The 17,085-nt window shown below is 39.3% G+C and overlaps 2 protein-coding genes and 1 long non-coding RNA gene across 4 annotated transcripts; 2 read left to right on the forward strand and 1 right to left on the reverse strand.

Moving 5' to 3' along the window:
- Nucleotides 1-390: 390 nt before the first annotated feature.
- Nucleotides 391-11,399, reverse strand: ZWILCH (zwilch kinetochore protein). 2 transcript variants are annotated; one of them, XM_083851236.1, is made up of 18 exons: nucleotides 11,334-11,399; nucleotides 10,892-10,943; nucleotides 9,863-9,958; nucleotides 9,626-9,744; nucleotides 8,739-8,935; nucleotides 8,200-8,279; nucleotides 7,764-7,919; nucleotides 7,455-7,526; nucleotides 7,030-7,123; nucleotides 6,096-6,151; nucleotides 5,149-5,251; nucleotides 4,279-4,358; nucleotides 3,908-4,064; nucleotides 2,519-2,547; nucleotides 2,043-2,179; nucleotides 1,664-1,759; nucleotides 1,435-1,553; nucleotides 391-762 (listed from the first exon to the last, which is right to left on the reverse strand). In XM_083851236.1, exons 3-18 carry the CDS (start codon nucleotides 9,884-9,886, stop codon nucleotides 671-673), a joined length of 1,611 nt encoding a protein of 536 aa, XP_083707362.1. In that variant the 5' UTR covers nucleotides 9,887-9,958; nucleotides 10,892-10,943; nucleotides 11,334-11,399; the 3' UTR covers nucleotides 391-670. The 2 variants fall into 2 exon arrangements, with proteins under 2 accessions (XP_083707362.1, XP_083707361.1); XM_083851235.1 differs by lacking the exon at nucleotides 11,334-11,399 and adding an exon at nucleotides 11,098-11,193.
- On the forward strand, nucleotides 11,399-17,070 carry RPL4 (ribosomal protein L4). The gene is made up of 10 exons (XM_083851258.1): nucleotides 11,399-11,640; nucleotides 13,123-13,294; nucleotides 13,697-13,803; nucleotides 14,235-14,373; nucleotides 14,844-14,968; nucleotides 15,325-15,454; nucleotides 15,975-16,131; nucleotides 16,324-16,407; nucleotides 16,645-16,765; nucleotides 16,851-17,070. Exons 1-10 carry the CDS (start codon nucleotides 11,638-11,640, stop codon nucleotides 16,986-16,988), a joined length of 1,176 nt encoding a protein of 391 aa, XP_083707384.1. The 5' UTR covers nucleotides 11,399-11,637; the 3' UTR covers nucleotides 16,989-17,070.
- Nucleotides 11,964-12,540, forward strand: LOC310905241. Its single transcript, XR_014588881.1, has 2 exons — nucleotides 11,964-12,003; nucleotides 12,504-12,540. It is a non-coding gene; the product is annotated as an uncharacterized lncRNA (long non-coding RNA).
- Nucleotides 17,071-17,085: the final 15 nt, after the last annotated feature.

Genomic DNA, 17,085 nt, shown 5'->3' on the forward strand with positions numbered 1-17,085 from the left:
TATATAGTTGGTTATACTACCAAAAGGTTACATAAAGTATCTTATTAATGTACGACCATATGTAACTGTCAGAAATTAATCCCAACGCATTTAAGTGATTATGCTTACCCAGCTATACTGAATATTTCTGAAGAAAGTAATGTAAAAGTATATATGACACCATCTAAAGTAATTCACTCTGCATTAAGGGAAAAACTGAATACGAGCAGCAGAAATAAGTATATCCAAGAATACTGTAAAGTATAAAATACAGGGATGAGGAAAACCAAGCTGTCACAAGTTCATAATGCCCTTGATGAACAGCTTTCCAAATATATCGGAAGGATGAAATATCGCTTGGTACCAGAAAAATGTGGCAATATTGCTTGTTCTGTAAAAACCAAAATAAAATTTTAAATCCCAAAGTGTAGAACTTTATTGAATGTTTGTAAATTTGTGAACCAAAATATCTACTATATTTTCAAAGTAACTATACTGTACATTCATAACTGCACAATATTTACAAACTAGACGGGTACAGATGAATTATGGCTGCTTATGTCACACGAGCATACTAAAGCAGATAACTCAGTAAGATGTATTGTTCTTCAAATCAGAGAATGTTGCTAAATATACTGAACTTTCCCCTTTACTGTACCTTTCCAGTGCCTGCCTGGAGAGTAACATCTATTTATGTGAAATGCACCTGACTGCAATTAGTCATTGTAATAAAATACATTCTTTCTTCAGTGCTTCCATTAACTGTAGAATCGCACAAGAGACCTGCAGAGATGAAAGATACGGTTAGCCAGTGTATTTAGTTCACGCAGTAATTTTGAAAACAGTTCCTGAAGCAAAGTTTTAGCGAAAGCACTTCATGACAAAAATTGAGAAAGATAGGAAAGCTTTACCAAAGGATTACTCTGTAACAAATCTCCTCCACCCAAGACAAAGGGGCAAACCATTTCTATACCAGTCTATATTCTGAATTCGTCCCTGTCTTTATGCATTTTCACTTATTCTACACTTGATTTTATGAAGCAAGGCATGCCTTCTCTCCTTAGTGCCTGTTTGCTTCTCAGACTAGAGGCCAGCATTCAGTAACAGGTAAGTTTCTCTTCAAATCCATCCTCAGATACACTGGCAAAGATATTAACAGTTATAACATACTGTGGAGAATACTAAACAATCATGCCATATTTAGAACTCTTCTGTCATTTTAACTTCAAAAACATAACTCAGCAGAAGTAAGAAGGCAGGTCACAACTTTCTGAAAATCTTTCAGATGCTATAGATACCATCTCACATTTTTATTAAAAAAAAAAAAAACGCTGTTTCAGTTTTGCTGAAGATATAAATAAGAAAAAGTATAGACCCACTGAACACAGTATAAAAACTGAATTTCTTTTAAAATGTTTACTTTCATTACTTCATTTCACCATACATATTCCTTACCTATATTGTTTGATGTCATATGTTCAACAGGAGGACTAGTACTAACTTGCCATGTAGTTTTAACCTCCTTTTGGCCATGCCCACTACTTATGTCCACCTTCCATATTTCTGGGTGATCACTGACAAAATAATCAAAAAATGTTAAAATTTAATTAGGTATTCAGATCTGAACTCACAATCTGAATTTTAATGCTACTGTTTAATATTAAAACACGGAAGATTATCTTACTTTTGATAGAACTTCTTGACGAGAGCTGGCCTGATTGGCAGTTGAAACACATGCTTCTCATTTAGAGGGTTTTCCTTATAATATTTCAGACAAGTTCTAGAATAATATAAATCAACTAGTTACAAACATTCTTTGGAGAAATACTTGTGTGACATGGCATAAGCCTTGTCCAAAATTAACTGGATCCTGTTTTTATAATTTCATTTGTTTTATCAATTTTAATCACAAACCAAAATTTAGTAAGAAGATCCAGCTTCTGCAGTCTCAATCATCAGCATTCAGGAGGGTTGCTATTTTTTTTTTTTGAAAGTTTCTTTACAACTATCAAAGAATTTATTTGCTTGTACTATTGAAAAGGAAAGTAAAATGAAATAATTACTGTGTCAAAGGGAAGAGGTTCTCATGTTTAAACTGAAGTAAGACTGTACAGCTGACCATTATTTCCAGCATATGGTGAAGCTTTTGAACACGATGAACTTGTTCTTGTAGATCTACTGATGTGGAAATGAAGTAATCCTGGAACAACAAACAGTTTCCACTCGTAACTGGACACTCAATTTCTACAGACACGCAACATACTCTCAGTTTACTAAAAACATTTTCTTGCTTCTTTTGACAAGCAAAAATATAAAGAATGGCCCAACAATCAGAACAAAGTCAGAACTATACTGCCTGACAACGACTCATACCAGATACCTAGGAAATAAGATATAAACAACATAATGACAATTTTGCAGGATAATGTCCCATCCTCTTGATTTGCAATTCAGTTATTCAGCTTATGGGAAAGATGACTTGCATCCCACCATCAGCTAAGTGTGCTCTACTTTAAAAGTTAAAAGTAAAGAAACTCACCAAATAGGTTAATGTTGCAAGTTCCTGGCCTGTAAAGTGAACAGGAAAAAAGATTACCCCGCATTGTCAGATTACATACAAGCAACACTCAGGTGATCTAACAGGGAATTTCAAAACAAAAAGGCAGCCGTTAAGATACTAAGATTGAGGATGTTATTTATTGACGATTACTCTTTCAAAATAAGAAAAAAACCTGCCAAGTGGCATTGTCTTACATACCACCAAGGCTGCACAAACATGGAAACACAATGTAGAAACCTACTGTATACTTTGAGACAATCAACCTCCTAGAGACATACAGATTTACATATAGCAAAAACAAGCAAGCAAATTAAAGAAAGAAAACAGTGTGACAAAGCAAAGAAGAAATCAAGAAATGAAGAGATGAAGGAAAAGGAAGTGGATAACACCACTGGTAAACATGACACCCCTCCCAGATTCAGAAAAAAAATAAACCTGTAATACTGAAAATAAAGCCACAATGTTTTCAAGAAAAAAAAAAAAGTACTTTATGAAAATCATTCCAGCCTAGTTTTTGTTTCGAGAATAAAATAGGTACAAAAAAGTATCTAATTACTACAGACCATACAAATACAGCTATTACAAACAAACACCCTTGCCTGATTTCCTTTTAACCCTTGTAGACCATAGAAGAAAAGACAAAAAGAGCATGAAGGTCTTATTTTATCACCTACAGCAAACAGGTAAGAAAACAAAACAGTCCTGTTACACAGGTCTGGTATCATTTTACACTAAGTAAAACCTTGAGATTTTTTTTAATTAGAAAAAAGAAATACACAGCTTTGCTAAGTGTAGTTATTTTGAAACATATTCATTTTTTAAGTTTGGAAAAATATATACAACTAGGAAGTACAAATACCAAGGATACTAGAGATGGAAATCCAGCAGATGGCAGGCAGAAGTGAGATCAAGGTTACCACAAACTTCATTAGTTCATAGAATGGCTCGGGTCAGAAAGGATCTTAAAGGTCATCTCGTTCCAACCCCCTGCTGTAGGCAGGGATGCCACCCACTAGATCAGGTTGCCCAGGGCCTCATCCAACCTGGCCTTGAACACCTCCAGGATGGGGCATCCACAGCTTCCCTGGACAACCTGTTCCAGTGCCTCACCACCCCCTGAGTGAAGAATTTCCTCCTAACCCCTAATCTAAATCTCCCCTTTTTTTAGTTTTGAAAGTTGTGAAAGTTTTTTAAGTATTGAAAAGCTTCAACGAGGAGACCCAGGAGCCTTCTCTTCCTCAGGGTGAGCATCCCCAGCTCTCTCAGCCCTTCTTCACACATGCTCCAGCCCCCTGATAATCTCCATTTCCTGCACGAAGTAACCTTTTCCCTTTAACTTCTAATCATGTTAGTAGATACTAGGCTTACCTATGAAAAAGCTGACGTAATCCTTCTTCATCTTATCCAGACCAATCTCTAGGAGCATTTGAACTGGAGTGATGCCACTGAGGGAAACGGCCTCTATCGTGCCATGGTAAGACTGCTGAATCAATTTACTTAGCAAACTGCTACTCCCTTGGTGAATCTGAAAATTAAAACAGTTTTATTATGTTGTAGCTGTGTACAAAACCTCATAATACTAGAAGTACAACACCACGGAAACAGAGACAAACTATAACATGCAAAAGTAACTTAAAAGCAACGTAACATGGAAATAAGGGGCAGCTAAATGAGAAAAATCATGTTCTCCCTCAAGCAACTCAAAAGGACAAAATTCATTGTGAAATACAAATACATACCCACGGCTGTACTTCACCATGTTTCAGGGATTTTATGATCAATGTGAAACACTCTACCAACTCCTGATAGGAACTGACACCTTAAGAAAAATGATGCAATATTTTATTTATCAATCCAGGCTTTCCCTTCAGCTGTTAGATCAGTAACAGGCCAACGCATACTTGCAAAAACTAAACTGCTCATTTAAAAAAATGATGGCTGAAAGGACAGATTGCATTGCTTTTTGTTAAGTTTGTCATATTGTGACTTTGAATAGGGTTACTCTAAGGAAACAATGATCAGAAGAGACCACTGAACAGCATGACTGTTTGAGAACAGAATATGACATAAGCTGCTTGTCCTGTAACACTTTTGTCCACATCCACTCTCTACACACTGCGACTCGGCACACTTTATAAAACTAGCTGAATAGCATCAGTTTAGAACACGAAGAATTAGTATCTCCTCATATAATAGCACTGCAAGTGCTATTACAAGAATAATAAAATTTGTATGCAGCTTCATCAACTTTAAAAACTAGTCCTTCAGATCTAGAAAGACGATTTTATAAGTGTTTTATATAAGTATAAACTTCTAGAGCTGATGCATGCTTCTGATTATTTAGTACCTTTTACAATCAAATAAAATTAAATATAGTATCTCCTGCTAGATGTTGGTTTATATGTTGTAAGAATCATCTTACATACCTAAAATTAGCTCTTTTAGAAAAAGCCTGTTATTAAAAATTTTCTGAAGAGCTGATCAGCCCTTAAAACTCAAGAGACATTTACATTCATTTCATCAAGAAAGCAATACAGTATGGTAGATACACAGAAGAGAAGAATTAAAGGGCAATGGATGGGGTTAAAAAACAAAAAAAATCTACTTACTTCTCATTTTGCACCATAATTGTTCAGCAAAATCCAGGTCTCCTCGTTCACTGAAGATTGATTTTATTGAACTATCCACTGCAGCAGTGTCAGATTTGATATTCTGAAAGAGGTTAAGTAAAAAAATATGCCTAAGATTCAAATACCTTATAAATTCAAATTCCTTCCAGAGATTAAAACTGGGTGCGTTACTGATTTTTCCCCTCTTCCATCCAGGGAACGTACTCCATAGAAGCTAGCACTGCACAGTAATTTGGAAGCATATTTTTATTGAAAAGTAAAATTAATTCTTTTCGTGTTTACCACCCTGGATAATTACTAAGTTTAGTCCAGGAAGTGAAGCCTACTGTTGGAAAGATTTTTTGATGATAGCCAAATAAAGGCTGTCTCGTAAAAAACACCTGCTTAGCTCAAGATGATCTTTTTCAATTTACAGTGGCATGACGCACACAGCATCAGTAAGCAGCCAGAACACAGACCAGCAAAGTAAGCATAGACCATATTTTGTGACAGGATACCAAGCTCACAGATGATTAAATAACAGCATATATAACCACTATATACATAGTGGTTAAAAGGGAAGGGAAAGAAGCAAGAAGGTATAGTTCCAGTACCTCAGAGACTGCCACTGAATGCTAAATTATATCAAAAATATGTTTAATGGACACTGGTAGAGCATTTAGTATTAAAAAAAAAAAAAGGGAGTTTTGTTGAAGGTAAAAATTATAGTGAACTTATTAGAGAGCAGCTATGGAACTTGTAACTTTATCTTTAAGTTTTCATCCATTATTTTTAAAAAGAAAAAAAAAACAGAAAGCAAGAGATCTTTACTTCTTTATGTCTATATATCTACATATATGCCTAAATATACAAGACATAATGAAAATTTAGAATAACTACTTATCAGCAGAACAAGGTGACAAAAACCGGTAGGAAATTGCATATACCTCTGTTTCATTCTCATTTCCTGATATACAATAGCCATCCAGTTTCTTCTTTAAATCTAGTAGAGGAGAAAATGAAAATCACCACTACGAAAAAAATATAGTCGAACCAACTGCATAAATCCCCTGGTATACCATAATTAACAAACACTTTGCTGGGTGGCTAATAGACAAAATGTATAAATTTTTAAATTTTTTCTACTGAGCAAGCATATAGTTTGAAAAATCATTTCTTAATATGTTTTATTATAAGATACATGTTTTCTCTGTATATCTTTACTACATTCTTGTAGCTAAGCATTAACTCCTTAAATTCCAGTGATGAAGGAATAAAGATTAAACAGTGGTCTAATAATCATCTCTGTTTTTCTTCCAAATTTATTTGTCAGAGATCGTTTTTGTCTGTTTCTCCAAGTACTTTCTACACAAAACATTTTGAAAAATATACTGTCACATTTGAAAACCTTTTGGTGCATTCCTACATCTGATTTTCTTTTTAGATTCACTTTCTAGTATCTTAAACTTCTGATAAGCAGAATTTCACAGCAGTTTTCAGAAGCAATCAGTAATTTTGGGTGCTTTATTTCCAGATATCAAACTACTGTTGTCCACCACCACTGATTGAGAACCTTCACACTTTTAACGCTCATATGCATGTCAAGTAACTTGAAAGATGCACCCAGAACTTGTCCAATTGTTTTTTAAACATAGTTCTCTCATTTTATAAAGAAAAAGATTTATTTCTTTTTTACAAGGTACTGGGACAAAGAAAATTTCAGAGATGTACCGATTAACCTATTTAACTGCTCTGTGCAGATTATTTCAGAATATAAATTACAATCTCTAATTCTAATACTTTAAAAATTAAATATTGGAATTTCCTTTGCTTCTATGAAATCTGTCATTCCTCTCTTCCCACACAACAAACAGAAATTACCAGTCAGAAATCCTTGGACCAGTTCAAACGCTGATTTGGATTCTAAGGACTCAGGCCATTCAGTCACACCTGTCTTCAAACCTTCAGCCAAAGTCTAAAAGTAGCATCAAAAACAAAACACAAAACAGTTCTTGTTTAAGGTTCTGCATAGGTCTTTCTCCAAAATGTAGTTAACCTCTCCCAGAATCATACATCTCTGTACGGCTAACTATGAATTTTGAAACTTCTCAGATTTCCTGGCTTTGCAATTCATAATTTGTCCTCTGTGTATTCCAGATTCCTGAAACTGAATTCAAAGTTCATTCTGAACTAAATACTTAAAGGTATCTTTGAAAGACCTGACGGAGTTTTAAAAAGAGTAAATTATTAACACAAATTCACCATTCCACATACATCTGAAATTGGAATTTCTCATTTATACTTACAAGGAGAAACTGCAGTTCTCTATACAGCGGATATACAGGACTCCTGGGGTCCCCAGACTCCAATGAAATATTCTGAAAGTTCCAGAAACTTATGTCAGGCTCAAGCTTTAGAAATCAAGTATCCGAAGATTTTCATTAGGGAAATGCAGATTAGCATAATAGTTTAGCCTATGAACACATTGTATTGCTTATATAAAGAGTATCTCTTATATAAATAATAAACAAAAACGGCAAGAGTCAAACATATTTTCTATTCTTTACACTATTCATGATATAAGGAGTGGAAAGAGTTTGAGCTCCTCGACTTACCAGTGTGGCAGCTGCAGTAAGTGGGGGTGGCTGCAGAATCTTATCTACAGTATTCCACGTAATGTCAATACATATATTGCTTTCAGATTCTACAATTGTGTCCTCTATTGCAGCAGCTCTAATAAGTTCATACTGAGCAAATCCTTTTGTCGTCACCTAGAATAAATAGATTTTAAAAATTATTAAAAAGCGCAACATCGTTTGGTACCCCCACAAAATATTTTGGAAGTATTTCACACACAAAAAAAATGGCTAATGTGAGACATACTATGTAATATAAGGAGCCCAAACATCACTTCAAAATAGATTATGATATCTTAGGGTTATGCTGAGTTTCTAAATAACATCTACAAAGCTTCCCAAAACCAGTATGATAAATGCGAATACAGAGGTTTTAGAACTTAAACTGGAGGCATGACGGACCATAGAAACCTACAATAGATGAATGGTGTTTGACTTTATGTGCCATTTTGAGTTCCTCTAGGTTTGCGAAACAGGTTTTATCAGCTGTAGGACCTGGGAAAGGAAAAGAGTAAGAATCAAAAAAAAAAGAACCAGTTGCAACATGTTGTAAGTCATATTTGCCATGCAAAATTAATGCTCGAATATTCTGTTTGGACTCATGTTGTCCTTCAGAAAGCTGTCATTTCTCTTGCATCTACTCTACTGACAATAAAAGTTGATGTTAATATTTAAATGTTTAGTAAGAGTCAGTGCTAGATGATTGCACCTGACTGAAGGTAGGCCTGCACAGATACTGCTGCTGTAAGTATATTTAAATGTTATTTCCCACACTGCACAACAGACGTCTTTCTCTTTTCTTTCACAAAAAATAAAAATAAAAACCACACATATCCACAAACAACAAGGGAGCAGTACCAAGCCAACATCACACAAAGGTAGAATCCCTGTATTTGTATTCCCACATTCTTAAGCCTTCCTCACGCAATTTTACGCGTAACATCATAATCTTACCGTTACATGTAACCATATAGATATTGATCCCTGTGATTTTGTTTCCAGCTTTGAGAGGCTCAGCTCCAAGCCAACAAGTACACTCCGGATCAGAGCCATCACACCTTATCCAGAGGGGAGGAAGCACAGCCAGTTCACTTGTCTTCAAATGGGTCATGTTTGGATTTTGTGCCATTGTATATAAGGAAATCAACTGCCTAGAGGTATGAACAGGAAAGAATCAGATGCCAGCAAGTATAACTAAATCTTTCTCTTACATAAAACTTTGAATTATCAGTAACACTTAACTCTTATCGGCCCTGCCCTGCTTCATCAGCAGACATTAAATCATTTTACAAAAAGAATGCAGTATTATAATCTTCTTTTTACGGGTAGAGCAATGAAGTCATGAAAAAAAAGTAAGGTATCACAACTGATAATATATTTAATACAATGCTTTCATTTACACTAACAATTCTAAAACTGTAATTGAATTTTACATTTCAAGTGTTTTAAAAGGGTAAGTTAATTAATCAAACTAGTCACCATGCTTTGGTACCATTAAATCCCAATGAGATTTTTTAAACAGAACTCCTACAAAACCAAGCATTTAAGTCTTCCTAAACTTTCTTTGTGCATCTATGCTCAGGCAGTCCCATTAACCAAACGGGACAGGTGCTTTTCCAGTACTTGGACTTTAGTTACACTTCATTAGGGATACTTCTACCAGGGGAGGTCATTTTGCAGGATGAAAAATGCTCAGCTCATCATTAATCCGATGAGTAATTTAATTTTGAGGGATCAAAAATAACACAGGTGCTGAGTATTAGCAAGATACAAAAGTCAGGAGAAAAAAAAAGAAAAAGTTATTGAAATAAGTGGATGGAGGCAGACTTTTGTGCACTTACTTTGCCCTTCTAACAGAAAGAGCGATTGGTCCAGCACTCTCCTTTGGTAAAAGCTCAGAGGCATAAAGAGCATCATCTGATTTTGATTCTTCCATTGGGTCACCTCCCTCATTGTGGTCCTTTAAGAGAAATGCACAGATGAGTCTAAAAATACAAGGTACGTAGAAATATTTGATAGGAATAAATTAAAAACTTTATATTACATTTAAAAGTTTAACAAATGTCATACACACTTACTGCTTTTTGCAAAATATACACCATACTACTTCCATTCCAAAATCTTTCAATGGGACTTTTGCAACCACGACCAAACAAACAGATCTCTACATCGTTCTGGAGGAAAAAGAAAAAAAAAATAATACACTATGTGTAATTGATGTATTTCAGCAACTTTGTAATACTTCAAATTGTAAAACCAACGAATTACTTAAGCCTTTTTCCAACTCCATTGCTACCGCTCGTGAATCTAAGGCTTTCTTACTTCAGGAGAACAGTAACTGCGTGGGCAGTTCTTGGCGTTCAGTTCCAAAGACGGAACTGAATATTAAAGCAACTGTGAAAACGCAACAACTTTCAAATAACCCACATAGAAACCTTCGTCTTTAACAGTTTGGTTCTTTGAGAAAATGAAGTTTACCCAAATGAGCAAAAGTTCAATTATGAAGATATTAATCCTCAGATAACAAGGGATCATTGTTGTCAAGTAGCAACTGCAGTCAGTAAATATCTTTAAGATATACTCATTTAAAGTAACATTTGAAGTCAATTGATCTCTGAATTTCTCTTGAGAGCACTAAACATTGTAGACATCAAATAACCCAAGCCTGTTCTTAAGAATGAAGGAATACCTTTATTTGAGCATTGTTTCTCTAAGAATACAGGGAAGCATCGCTTGATCCATCATATCTACTCATTTTTTCATATTACTCTATCTTTAAATGATCATTTGCCTTTATTTTCAAACTGCTACCAAACTTGTATAAACCTTGAGATTAATTTCTTGAGCCAGCCCTGTCCCACAGAGCCCTCATACTCACTTGTTCCTACCAATTCTTTTAAACAAGTTAACCGTTAATAAGTTCAAAGAACTGGGGCCAGGCCGGGGGATGCTGTGAGGTAAATTCAGTATAACGCCATCCCTGAGGTGAATTCTATGGTTCTAATTTCCACTTCTGCACGGTGCCCGCACACCTGCTTCAACCGGGACCAGCTGCCGCTTTGCCAACACACAGACGTGGTTTCGAGGCTTTATTTCTACATATTTACCTCAAAGAGATAGGGGTGTTCAGGGATGCTTTTCTTTCCTTCTTCATATACCCTGAAACAAAACGAGACATTAACTACTTGGGATCTCCCTCACACAAAATCCCCATCCGAGCACAAAAACACCGGAGACCCCCCAGGAGCCCCCTCCCCAGGCCCGGGCCCCTCGGGGTTTCTCCCCGTCTCCCTCGGCCGGTCCCGTCCCGCACCGGAGGAGCTCCCGGTACAGCTCCGTCCCCGCCGCCCGCCGCGCGCGTCCCGCCGCCATCGTCGCCGCCTCAGCCGCGCCTCTCCCGCCCACCCCGCGCCACGGCCCGCCCACCGCGGCCAAAAAATTATTTTTTTCCCATCTAGGCAAGGATTTTATTCGGTTTTATTCTCTGCCTGCGCCCTTCTGTGGAAAAATAATAATAATAATAATTAAAAAATCTTTTAAAAATCTGACTTTTGTGAAACTGAAAGGGCCGTCACGGGAATCCCTCCGCCACAAAAGAGTCCCCCGGTTTGGGAGGTGACGGGCGGAGACGGAGGTCCCGGGAGGGCTCAGAGGGCTCCGTGCGGCCGGTGGCGGGGTGCGGGGAGGGGACCGGAGCCGAGGCCGCAGCCGGGGGCCGGGCGGTGCCGCCGGGGGCGGCGGGCGGGCGAGGAAGGACACGGCTGGTAGCGAGGCAGCGGTTCCACGTCCTTCCTTTTCCGGTTGTGCCGCGGCGGCGACAGGCGGCAGCACGAGGGGCTCCGCCGCTGCCCTCATGGTGAGGGGGGACGGGGCGGGACCGGGCTGGCGGCGGGGATGGAGGGGGCCTGGGGCGGGCGGCGGCGGGACCAGGCTGAGGCTGGCGGGCAGAGGGCCGAGGGCAGAGCCGGGCCGCGGGCAGCGCGAGGGCTGCAGGCGTGGAGGGGGGGGGGGCGGCCGCCATTTTGGAGGCGTCAGCGCTCTGCGGGCGGGCCGGGACCGGGAGCGGGGAGGCGGGGGGGGGGTCCCCGGCCGGGCACCTCCGCTGGAAGCCGGCCTGGGCCTGGGGTCCTGGCCCCGGCCCTCGTCCTGGCCCCGGTCCTGGCCCCGGTCCCGGCCCTCGGGCGGCGTGGGAGATGATGCGGCCTGCTGCCGGAGCTTGGTCGGTTTTGTCACGTAGCTCCCTAAAGCAACTCAAAAAGTAGCCACGCGGGAGCTTTGGAGCTAATGTTGAATAGTAGATAAGAACCTTCCTTACAGCTGTGTTTGTTTGTTTTTTAGTTGTATTTCTTCTAAAATATTTTACGTATGTGCAAATATAAACAGGCCTCGTTGCGGAACCGGGCTGCCAATATATATAAATATATATGTATGTATTTATTGCTGATACAATTCAGATCGTGAACCATTTCCTTCACCCTGATGAAGTTTGTTGTGTGTGTGAGGCCCTCCAATAGTGAGGGCCTTGCCAGTAAGCACCATTAGGTACGCAGCACGGTGCCCTCAGTGCAGCTGGCTGGTTACTTTTTGGAGTTCTGTGGTGTTTTTAACATCTGTGAAATGAATTATGCACGAGAAAGGGAGGGAAGGTACCTTGCCTGTACTGTTGCCATGAGCTGTTAATGACAAATGAGTTATAACACTCAGATTTTTTTTGTGAAGATTGCTGTTCAGACCAGCAAGGTATCATTGCTCATCTTCAAGACGTTTCGAAGGAAGGAAGCTGGTGCTGCTGGCCAGTCGGTTTTTCATCTCTCAAATTTTGAGGCACTGGGGACTGTTCGGGGATCCATACATTAAAAAAGAAATCACTCTGATTTTAAGTTAACTTGCTTGTAGTCCTTGTGAGCCTTTATATTGTATTAGAGAAGTTGGGTACAGCATTTCAGCTGCTGTACGTGATCTGAATCTCAGACCTTTGAGAAACTGATAAACAAAGGTGGGTTTCATACATTTTTTTTTAATAGCAGATAGAAAGTTGTTTAGAAGGCCTAGAGATTGGGTTCTAGATTAACATTACCCAAGTGACATCTCCTGAATTCAAATCTCAGGTGTGGTGTTCACAACGTGGGAAGTGCTGGGGAGCAGTATTTTAAGTGAAAACTATTGCTGTGATGATGTAATTTGCGTCTTATCCAGTGTTCAGTGACAGTTGCCTGCTGTCAGCATGCTGGCACTGTCGAACTGAAGACACCTTTAATTCTGAGCAATATTTGATTGTTTCAAATGCTGGTGATGGACTTGACTTGTGCTCAAGAGTTTTTCCTTTTTTCTTTTTCAGGCTTGCGCTCGACCGTTAATATCTGTCTACTCCGAGAAGGGAGAAGCATCAGGGAAAAATGTCACCCTGCCTGCCGTGTTCAGGGCTCCCATTCGCCCTGATGTCGTGAACTTCGTTCACACCAATTTGCGCAAGAACAACAGGCAGCCCTATGCTGTCAGTGAACTTGCAGGTATGGTTTGTGTGTAGAACGGGTGGGATAACTTGTGGTAGCTGTTGATTTTTAATGTAGGTGGGTTAAAATTGAAACAAATCTAGAATTGAAATAAGAGAAGCACCAATCAGTAGGATTTTGAAGAGAAAACAAGGAAACTATTCTGATTCTTAATGATCTGACTTTAAATTACATGAAATGTTAACTATTAGGAAAAGCAGATCCTTAATATAGTAAGAGTTATTTTACCTAATCATGGCTTGTTTTGCTGAAATGATGAGATTCCACTTCATCGGTCCGTGTTTCTGAACCATATGATAACAGTGGAAGTTCTGATTATTGGTCTCGAACTCAGTGTATCGGTGACGTAGGGGAAATTGCAGTGTTGTCGCTCTCTGAATTAAAATCTTTCTGCTGCAGGTCATCAGACCAGTGCCGAGTCTTGGGGCACTGGGAGAGCCGTGGCTCGTATTCCTCGAGTACGAGGTGGTGGAACTCACCGCTCTGGCCAAGGTGCCTTTGGGAACGTATCCTTTCATAGCTGCTGCTTGCATCGAGTGTAAATCTAAACTCATCCAGGAGAAGTAATTGTAACTAAATGCGAAATGGAATTCCTCCATGTCTTGGGGTAATGGCTGCCCGCAGTGATCTGAACTTCGGAGTCTGAGAAAACTTTGATGTGACTAGAAGCACCTGTGTGCAAATTCAGACTTATTTGAATGAACAGAGGCGTTCATTCTTTTTTTTTCCCCCCTGCAAAAGTGGTGGACGAATCTTGTGATGCATACTGTCTTGCCATGATGTCGTAATTTGCGTCTTACTCTGTGCTCAGTGACAGTTGCCTGCTGTCAGTGTGCTGGTACAGACGGTTGACGAACAGTTGATGCTGAGCAAGTATTAAAGAGGCACACTGGAAAAAGAAGCTTCAAAAAGGTTGTTCTTAACTGTAGATGCATAGATGTGTCGTGGAGGTCGCATGTTTGCCCCAACCAAGACTTGGCGACGCTGGCACCGCAGAGTGAACACAACCCAAAAGCGTTACGCCATCTGTTCTGCGTTGGCAGCATCGGCCCTTCCTGCACTGGTCATGTCTAAAGGTGGGAGCTCTGCTTTGGGAAACGTTTGCCTGCGGTTTGGCATTGCCTGAGCGGTATCAGTAACTGTGTGATTACTTGAAATGTTTCTTGTGGGTAAATAAGTGCTCCTTTAAAGAGTTGAGGAGGCAGTCCCATTCTTCAGCAGGATGACTTTTTGTTACATACAACTGGGGGAGGTAACACACAGTTTCGCAGTACTGGAAGTTAGGTGATACTGATGTACTTCTGCGTGCGTTACTGGCACGAATCTTGTCCTCACAGTTACAGAAAATGAGATTGAATTTTGAATCACGTGGCAGTTCAGTTTGATTTCTGTTCATAGGAGTCATAGATTATGCTTAAAATTTACTTGGGTATTGTTTGCGGCAGGCCTGTAATACTTGATTGAAACTTGTCTACTGTTCTTACTCTGCCTGCATATTAGAGTGTGAATTTCATTTCCACTGCTTTTGATGTTGTATCCTTGTTAGGCCACCGCATTGAGGAGATTCCAGAACTTCCTCTGGTTGTTGAGGACAAAGTTGAGAGTTACAAGAAAACGAAGGAAGCTGTTCTTCTTCTTAAGAAGCTTAAAGCTTGGAATGACATCAAAAAGGTGAGTTGCTACAGGTATGTTCTTAGGAATGCATTCCTATAATCTGCCATTGTTAAATTAGGAATTCCAAATAGTTCTATTTGGGTTTGATGAAACAAAACTGTTCGACTGCTTAAACTTTTTTTTTAATGTCAGTTTCTTCCTATGCTGCGTTACTCTGAGCTCATTTCTCTTCATTTCAGTGTTGCTTAACATTGATAGCTCAGTCTTTTTTGATTCTTGGGAATGATGAACTTCTCACTGGTCCGTGTTTCAGATAATCAGTGATGATTGTGAAGTTCTGACTAACATGGATTTGTCTTACTATTGTAATTTGGATGTTTTTGAATTTTCACAAGTTGAATTTTTTTGTGTAGGTTTATGCCTCTCAGCGTATGCGGGCTGGAAAGGGTAAAATGAGGAATCGCCGTCGCATCCAGCGTAGGGGACCCTGCATCATTTACAACGAGGACAATGGTATCATTAAAGCTTTCCGGAATATCCCAGGTAATTTTGACTTGGAACATGCTTACTCTTGTGGGAGACTGCCTTGAATGATGAGATTCCACTTCATTGGTCCGTGTTTCTGAAACACATGATTTTGTGGAAGTTCTGACTTAAAGCAGTTGACAACTTTATTTCCAGGAATCTGATTTGGTGATGCTGACAGAGATTTACAACAAATTTTATGGCTGTCGCCATTCATAAACTGCATTTGGAACAGTATAAATTAAGTTTTTGGGTAGACCTGTGGGTATCAAGAGTTGGACTTGATGATCCTTAAGGGTCCCTTCCAACTCAGGATATTCTATGATTCTATGATAAGTTCTTAAGTATGTTCCTGGAAAAGGCTTCTTTTTTTTTTTTTTTTTAATTTATTTAATACGTTTTCATGCATATGCATATATAACTTAGTGATGTAGAAGTTGCTAAGTCCATATCAGTTTCTGTGTCTATTTCTTTCTTTTCTTAGTTCTGTGTTCTTTGATTTTCATGATAAATTGAAGAGGTGTCTGTTTTTCTATAGGAATTACTCTTCTGGATGTGAACAAGCTGAATCTGCTGAGACTTGCTCCTGGTGGCCATGTTGGGCGTTTCTGCATTTGGACTGAAAGTGCCTTCCGCAAGCTGGACGATTTATACGGCACCTGGCGCAAACCCGCTACTCTGAAGAGCGACTATAAGTAAGTGCAGCTGATCTCTGACACAACTACATGCAGGTTAAAAAAAAAATCTGGCAGAATAACCTGTCAGTGTCAGAGATTCTTCACTTTTAGATATGGAAAATGAACACCAGTCAGTACGTTTTACTAAATACCTCCTTTGTTTTCATGTTTTTTTCCTACCAACCTAAACTCTGAATGTTTGTTTCACAGCCTGCCAATGCATAAGATGACCAATACGGACCTTGGAAGAATCCTGAGAAGCCAGGAAATCCAGAAGGCACTGCGTCCTCCGAAGTAATAATTTTTAACGAATGACTTCCAAGTGTAGTCTCTTTTTAGTAATTGCCAAGTGTAAGACTTTGTATTGAGATCAGAAATCTCTGTCCCTTGAGATGTGAGAGAATGCTGAGGTTTCTTTAGTTACAGGGTGTAAATACTAGGAATTACAGTTCTTCCAAAGCAGACTTCAGGGAAAGTTTTATGGAACTTGAACTGGGAAATGTGGTCATGATGTATGTCTGTTCCTTTCAGGAAAAAGATTCACCGTAGAGTCCTGAAGAAGAATCCACTGAAGAATCTGAGAATCATGATCAAGTTGAACCCGTACGCCAAAACCATGCGACGCAACACCATCCTGCGCCATGCTCAAAATGTGAGTACGAATGGAAGCCAGTAATACAATCTGAAGCATTAAAACCCATTTTGTATTTGCTAATGATCCTTTTTCTTCTTTGTAGCACAAACTCAAGGAGGAGAAGAAAGCCAAGGCCAAGGTCTCAGCTAAGGCCAAGGTCTCAGCTAAGGCCCAGACCAAAGGCAAGACTGCAGCAAAAGCTCCGGCGAAGGAGGCAGCAAAGGCCCAGGCTGAAGCGTAAACACCCTGCAGTCCTCATCTGCCTAACTTCAGAGAGCTGTGTTGTGGATTTACAGCTAATAAATTCTATTGGAACAGTGAAAGGCTTCCTTGTTTTT

Source organism: Anser anser (genome assembly GCF_964211835.1).
Source record: "Anser anser genome assembly, chromosome: 10".
NCBI lineage: Eukaryota > Metazoa > Chordata > Aves > Anseriformes > Anatidae > Anser > Anser anser.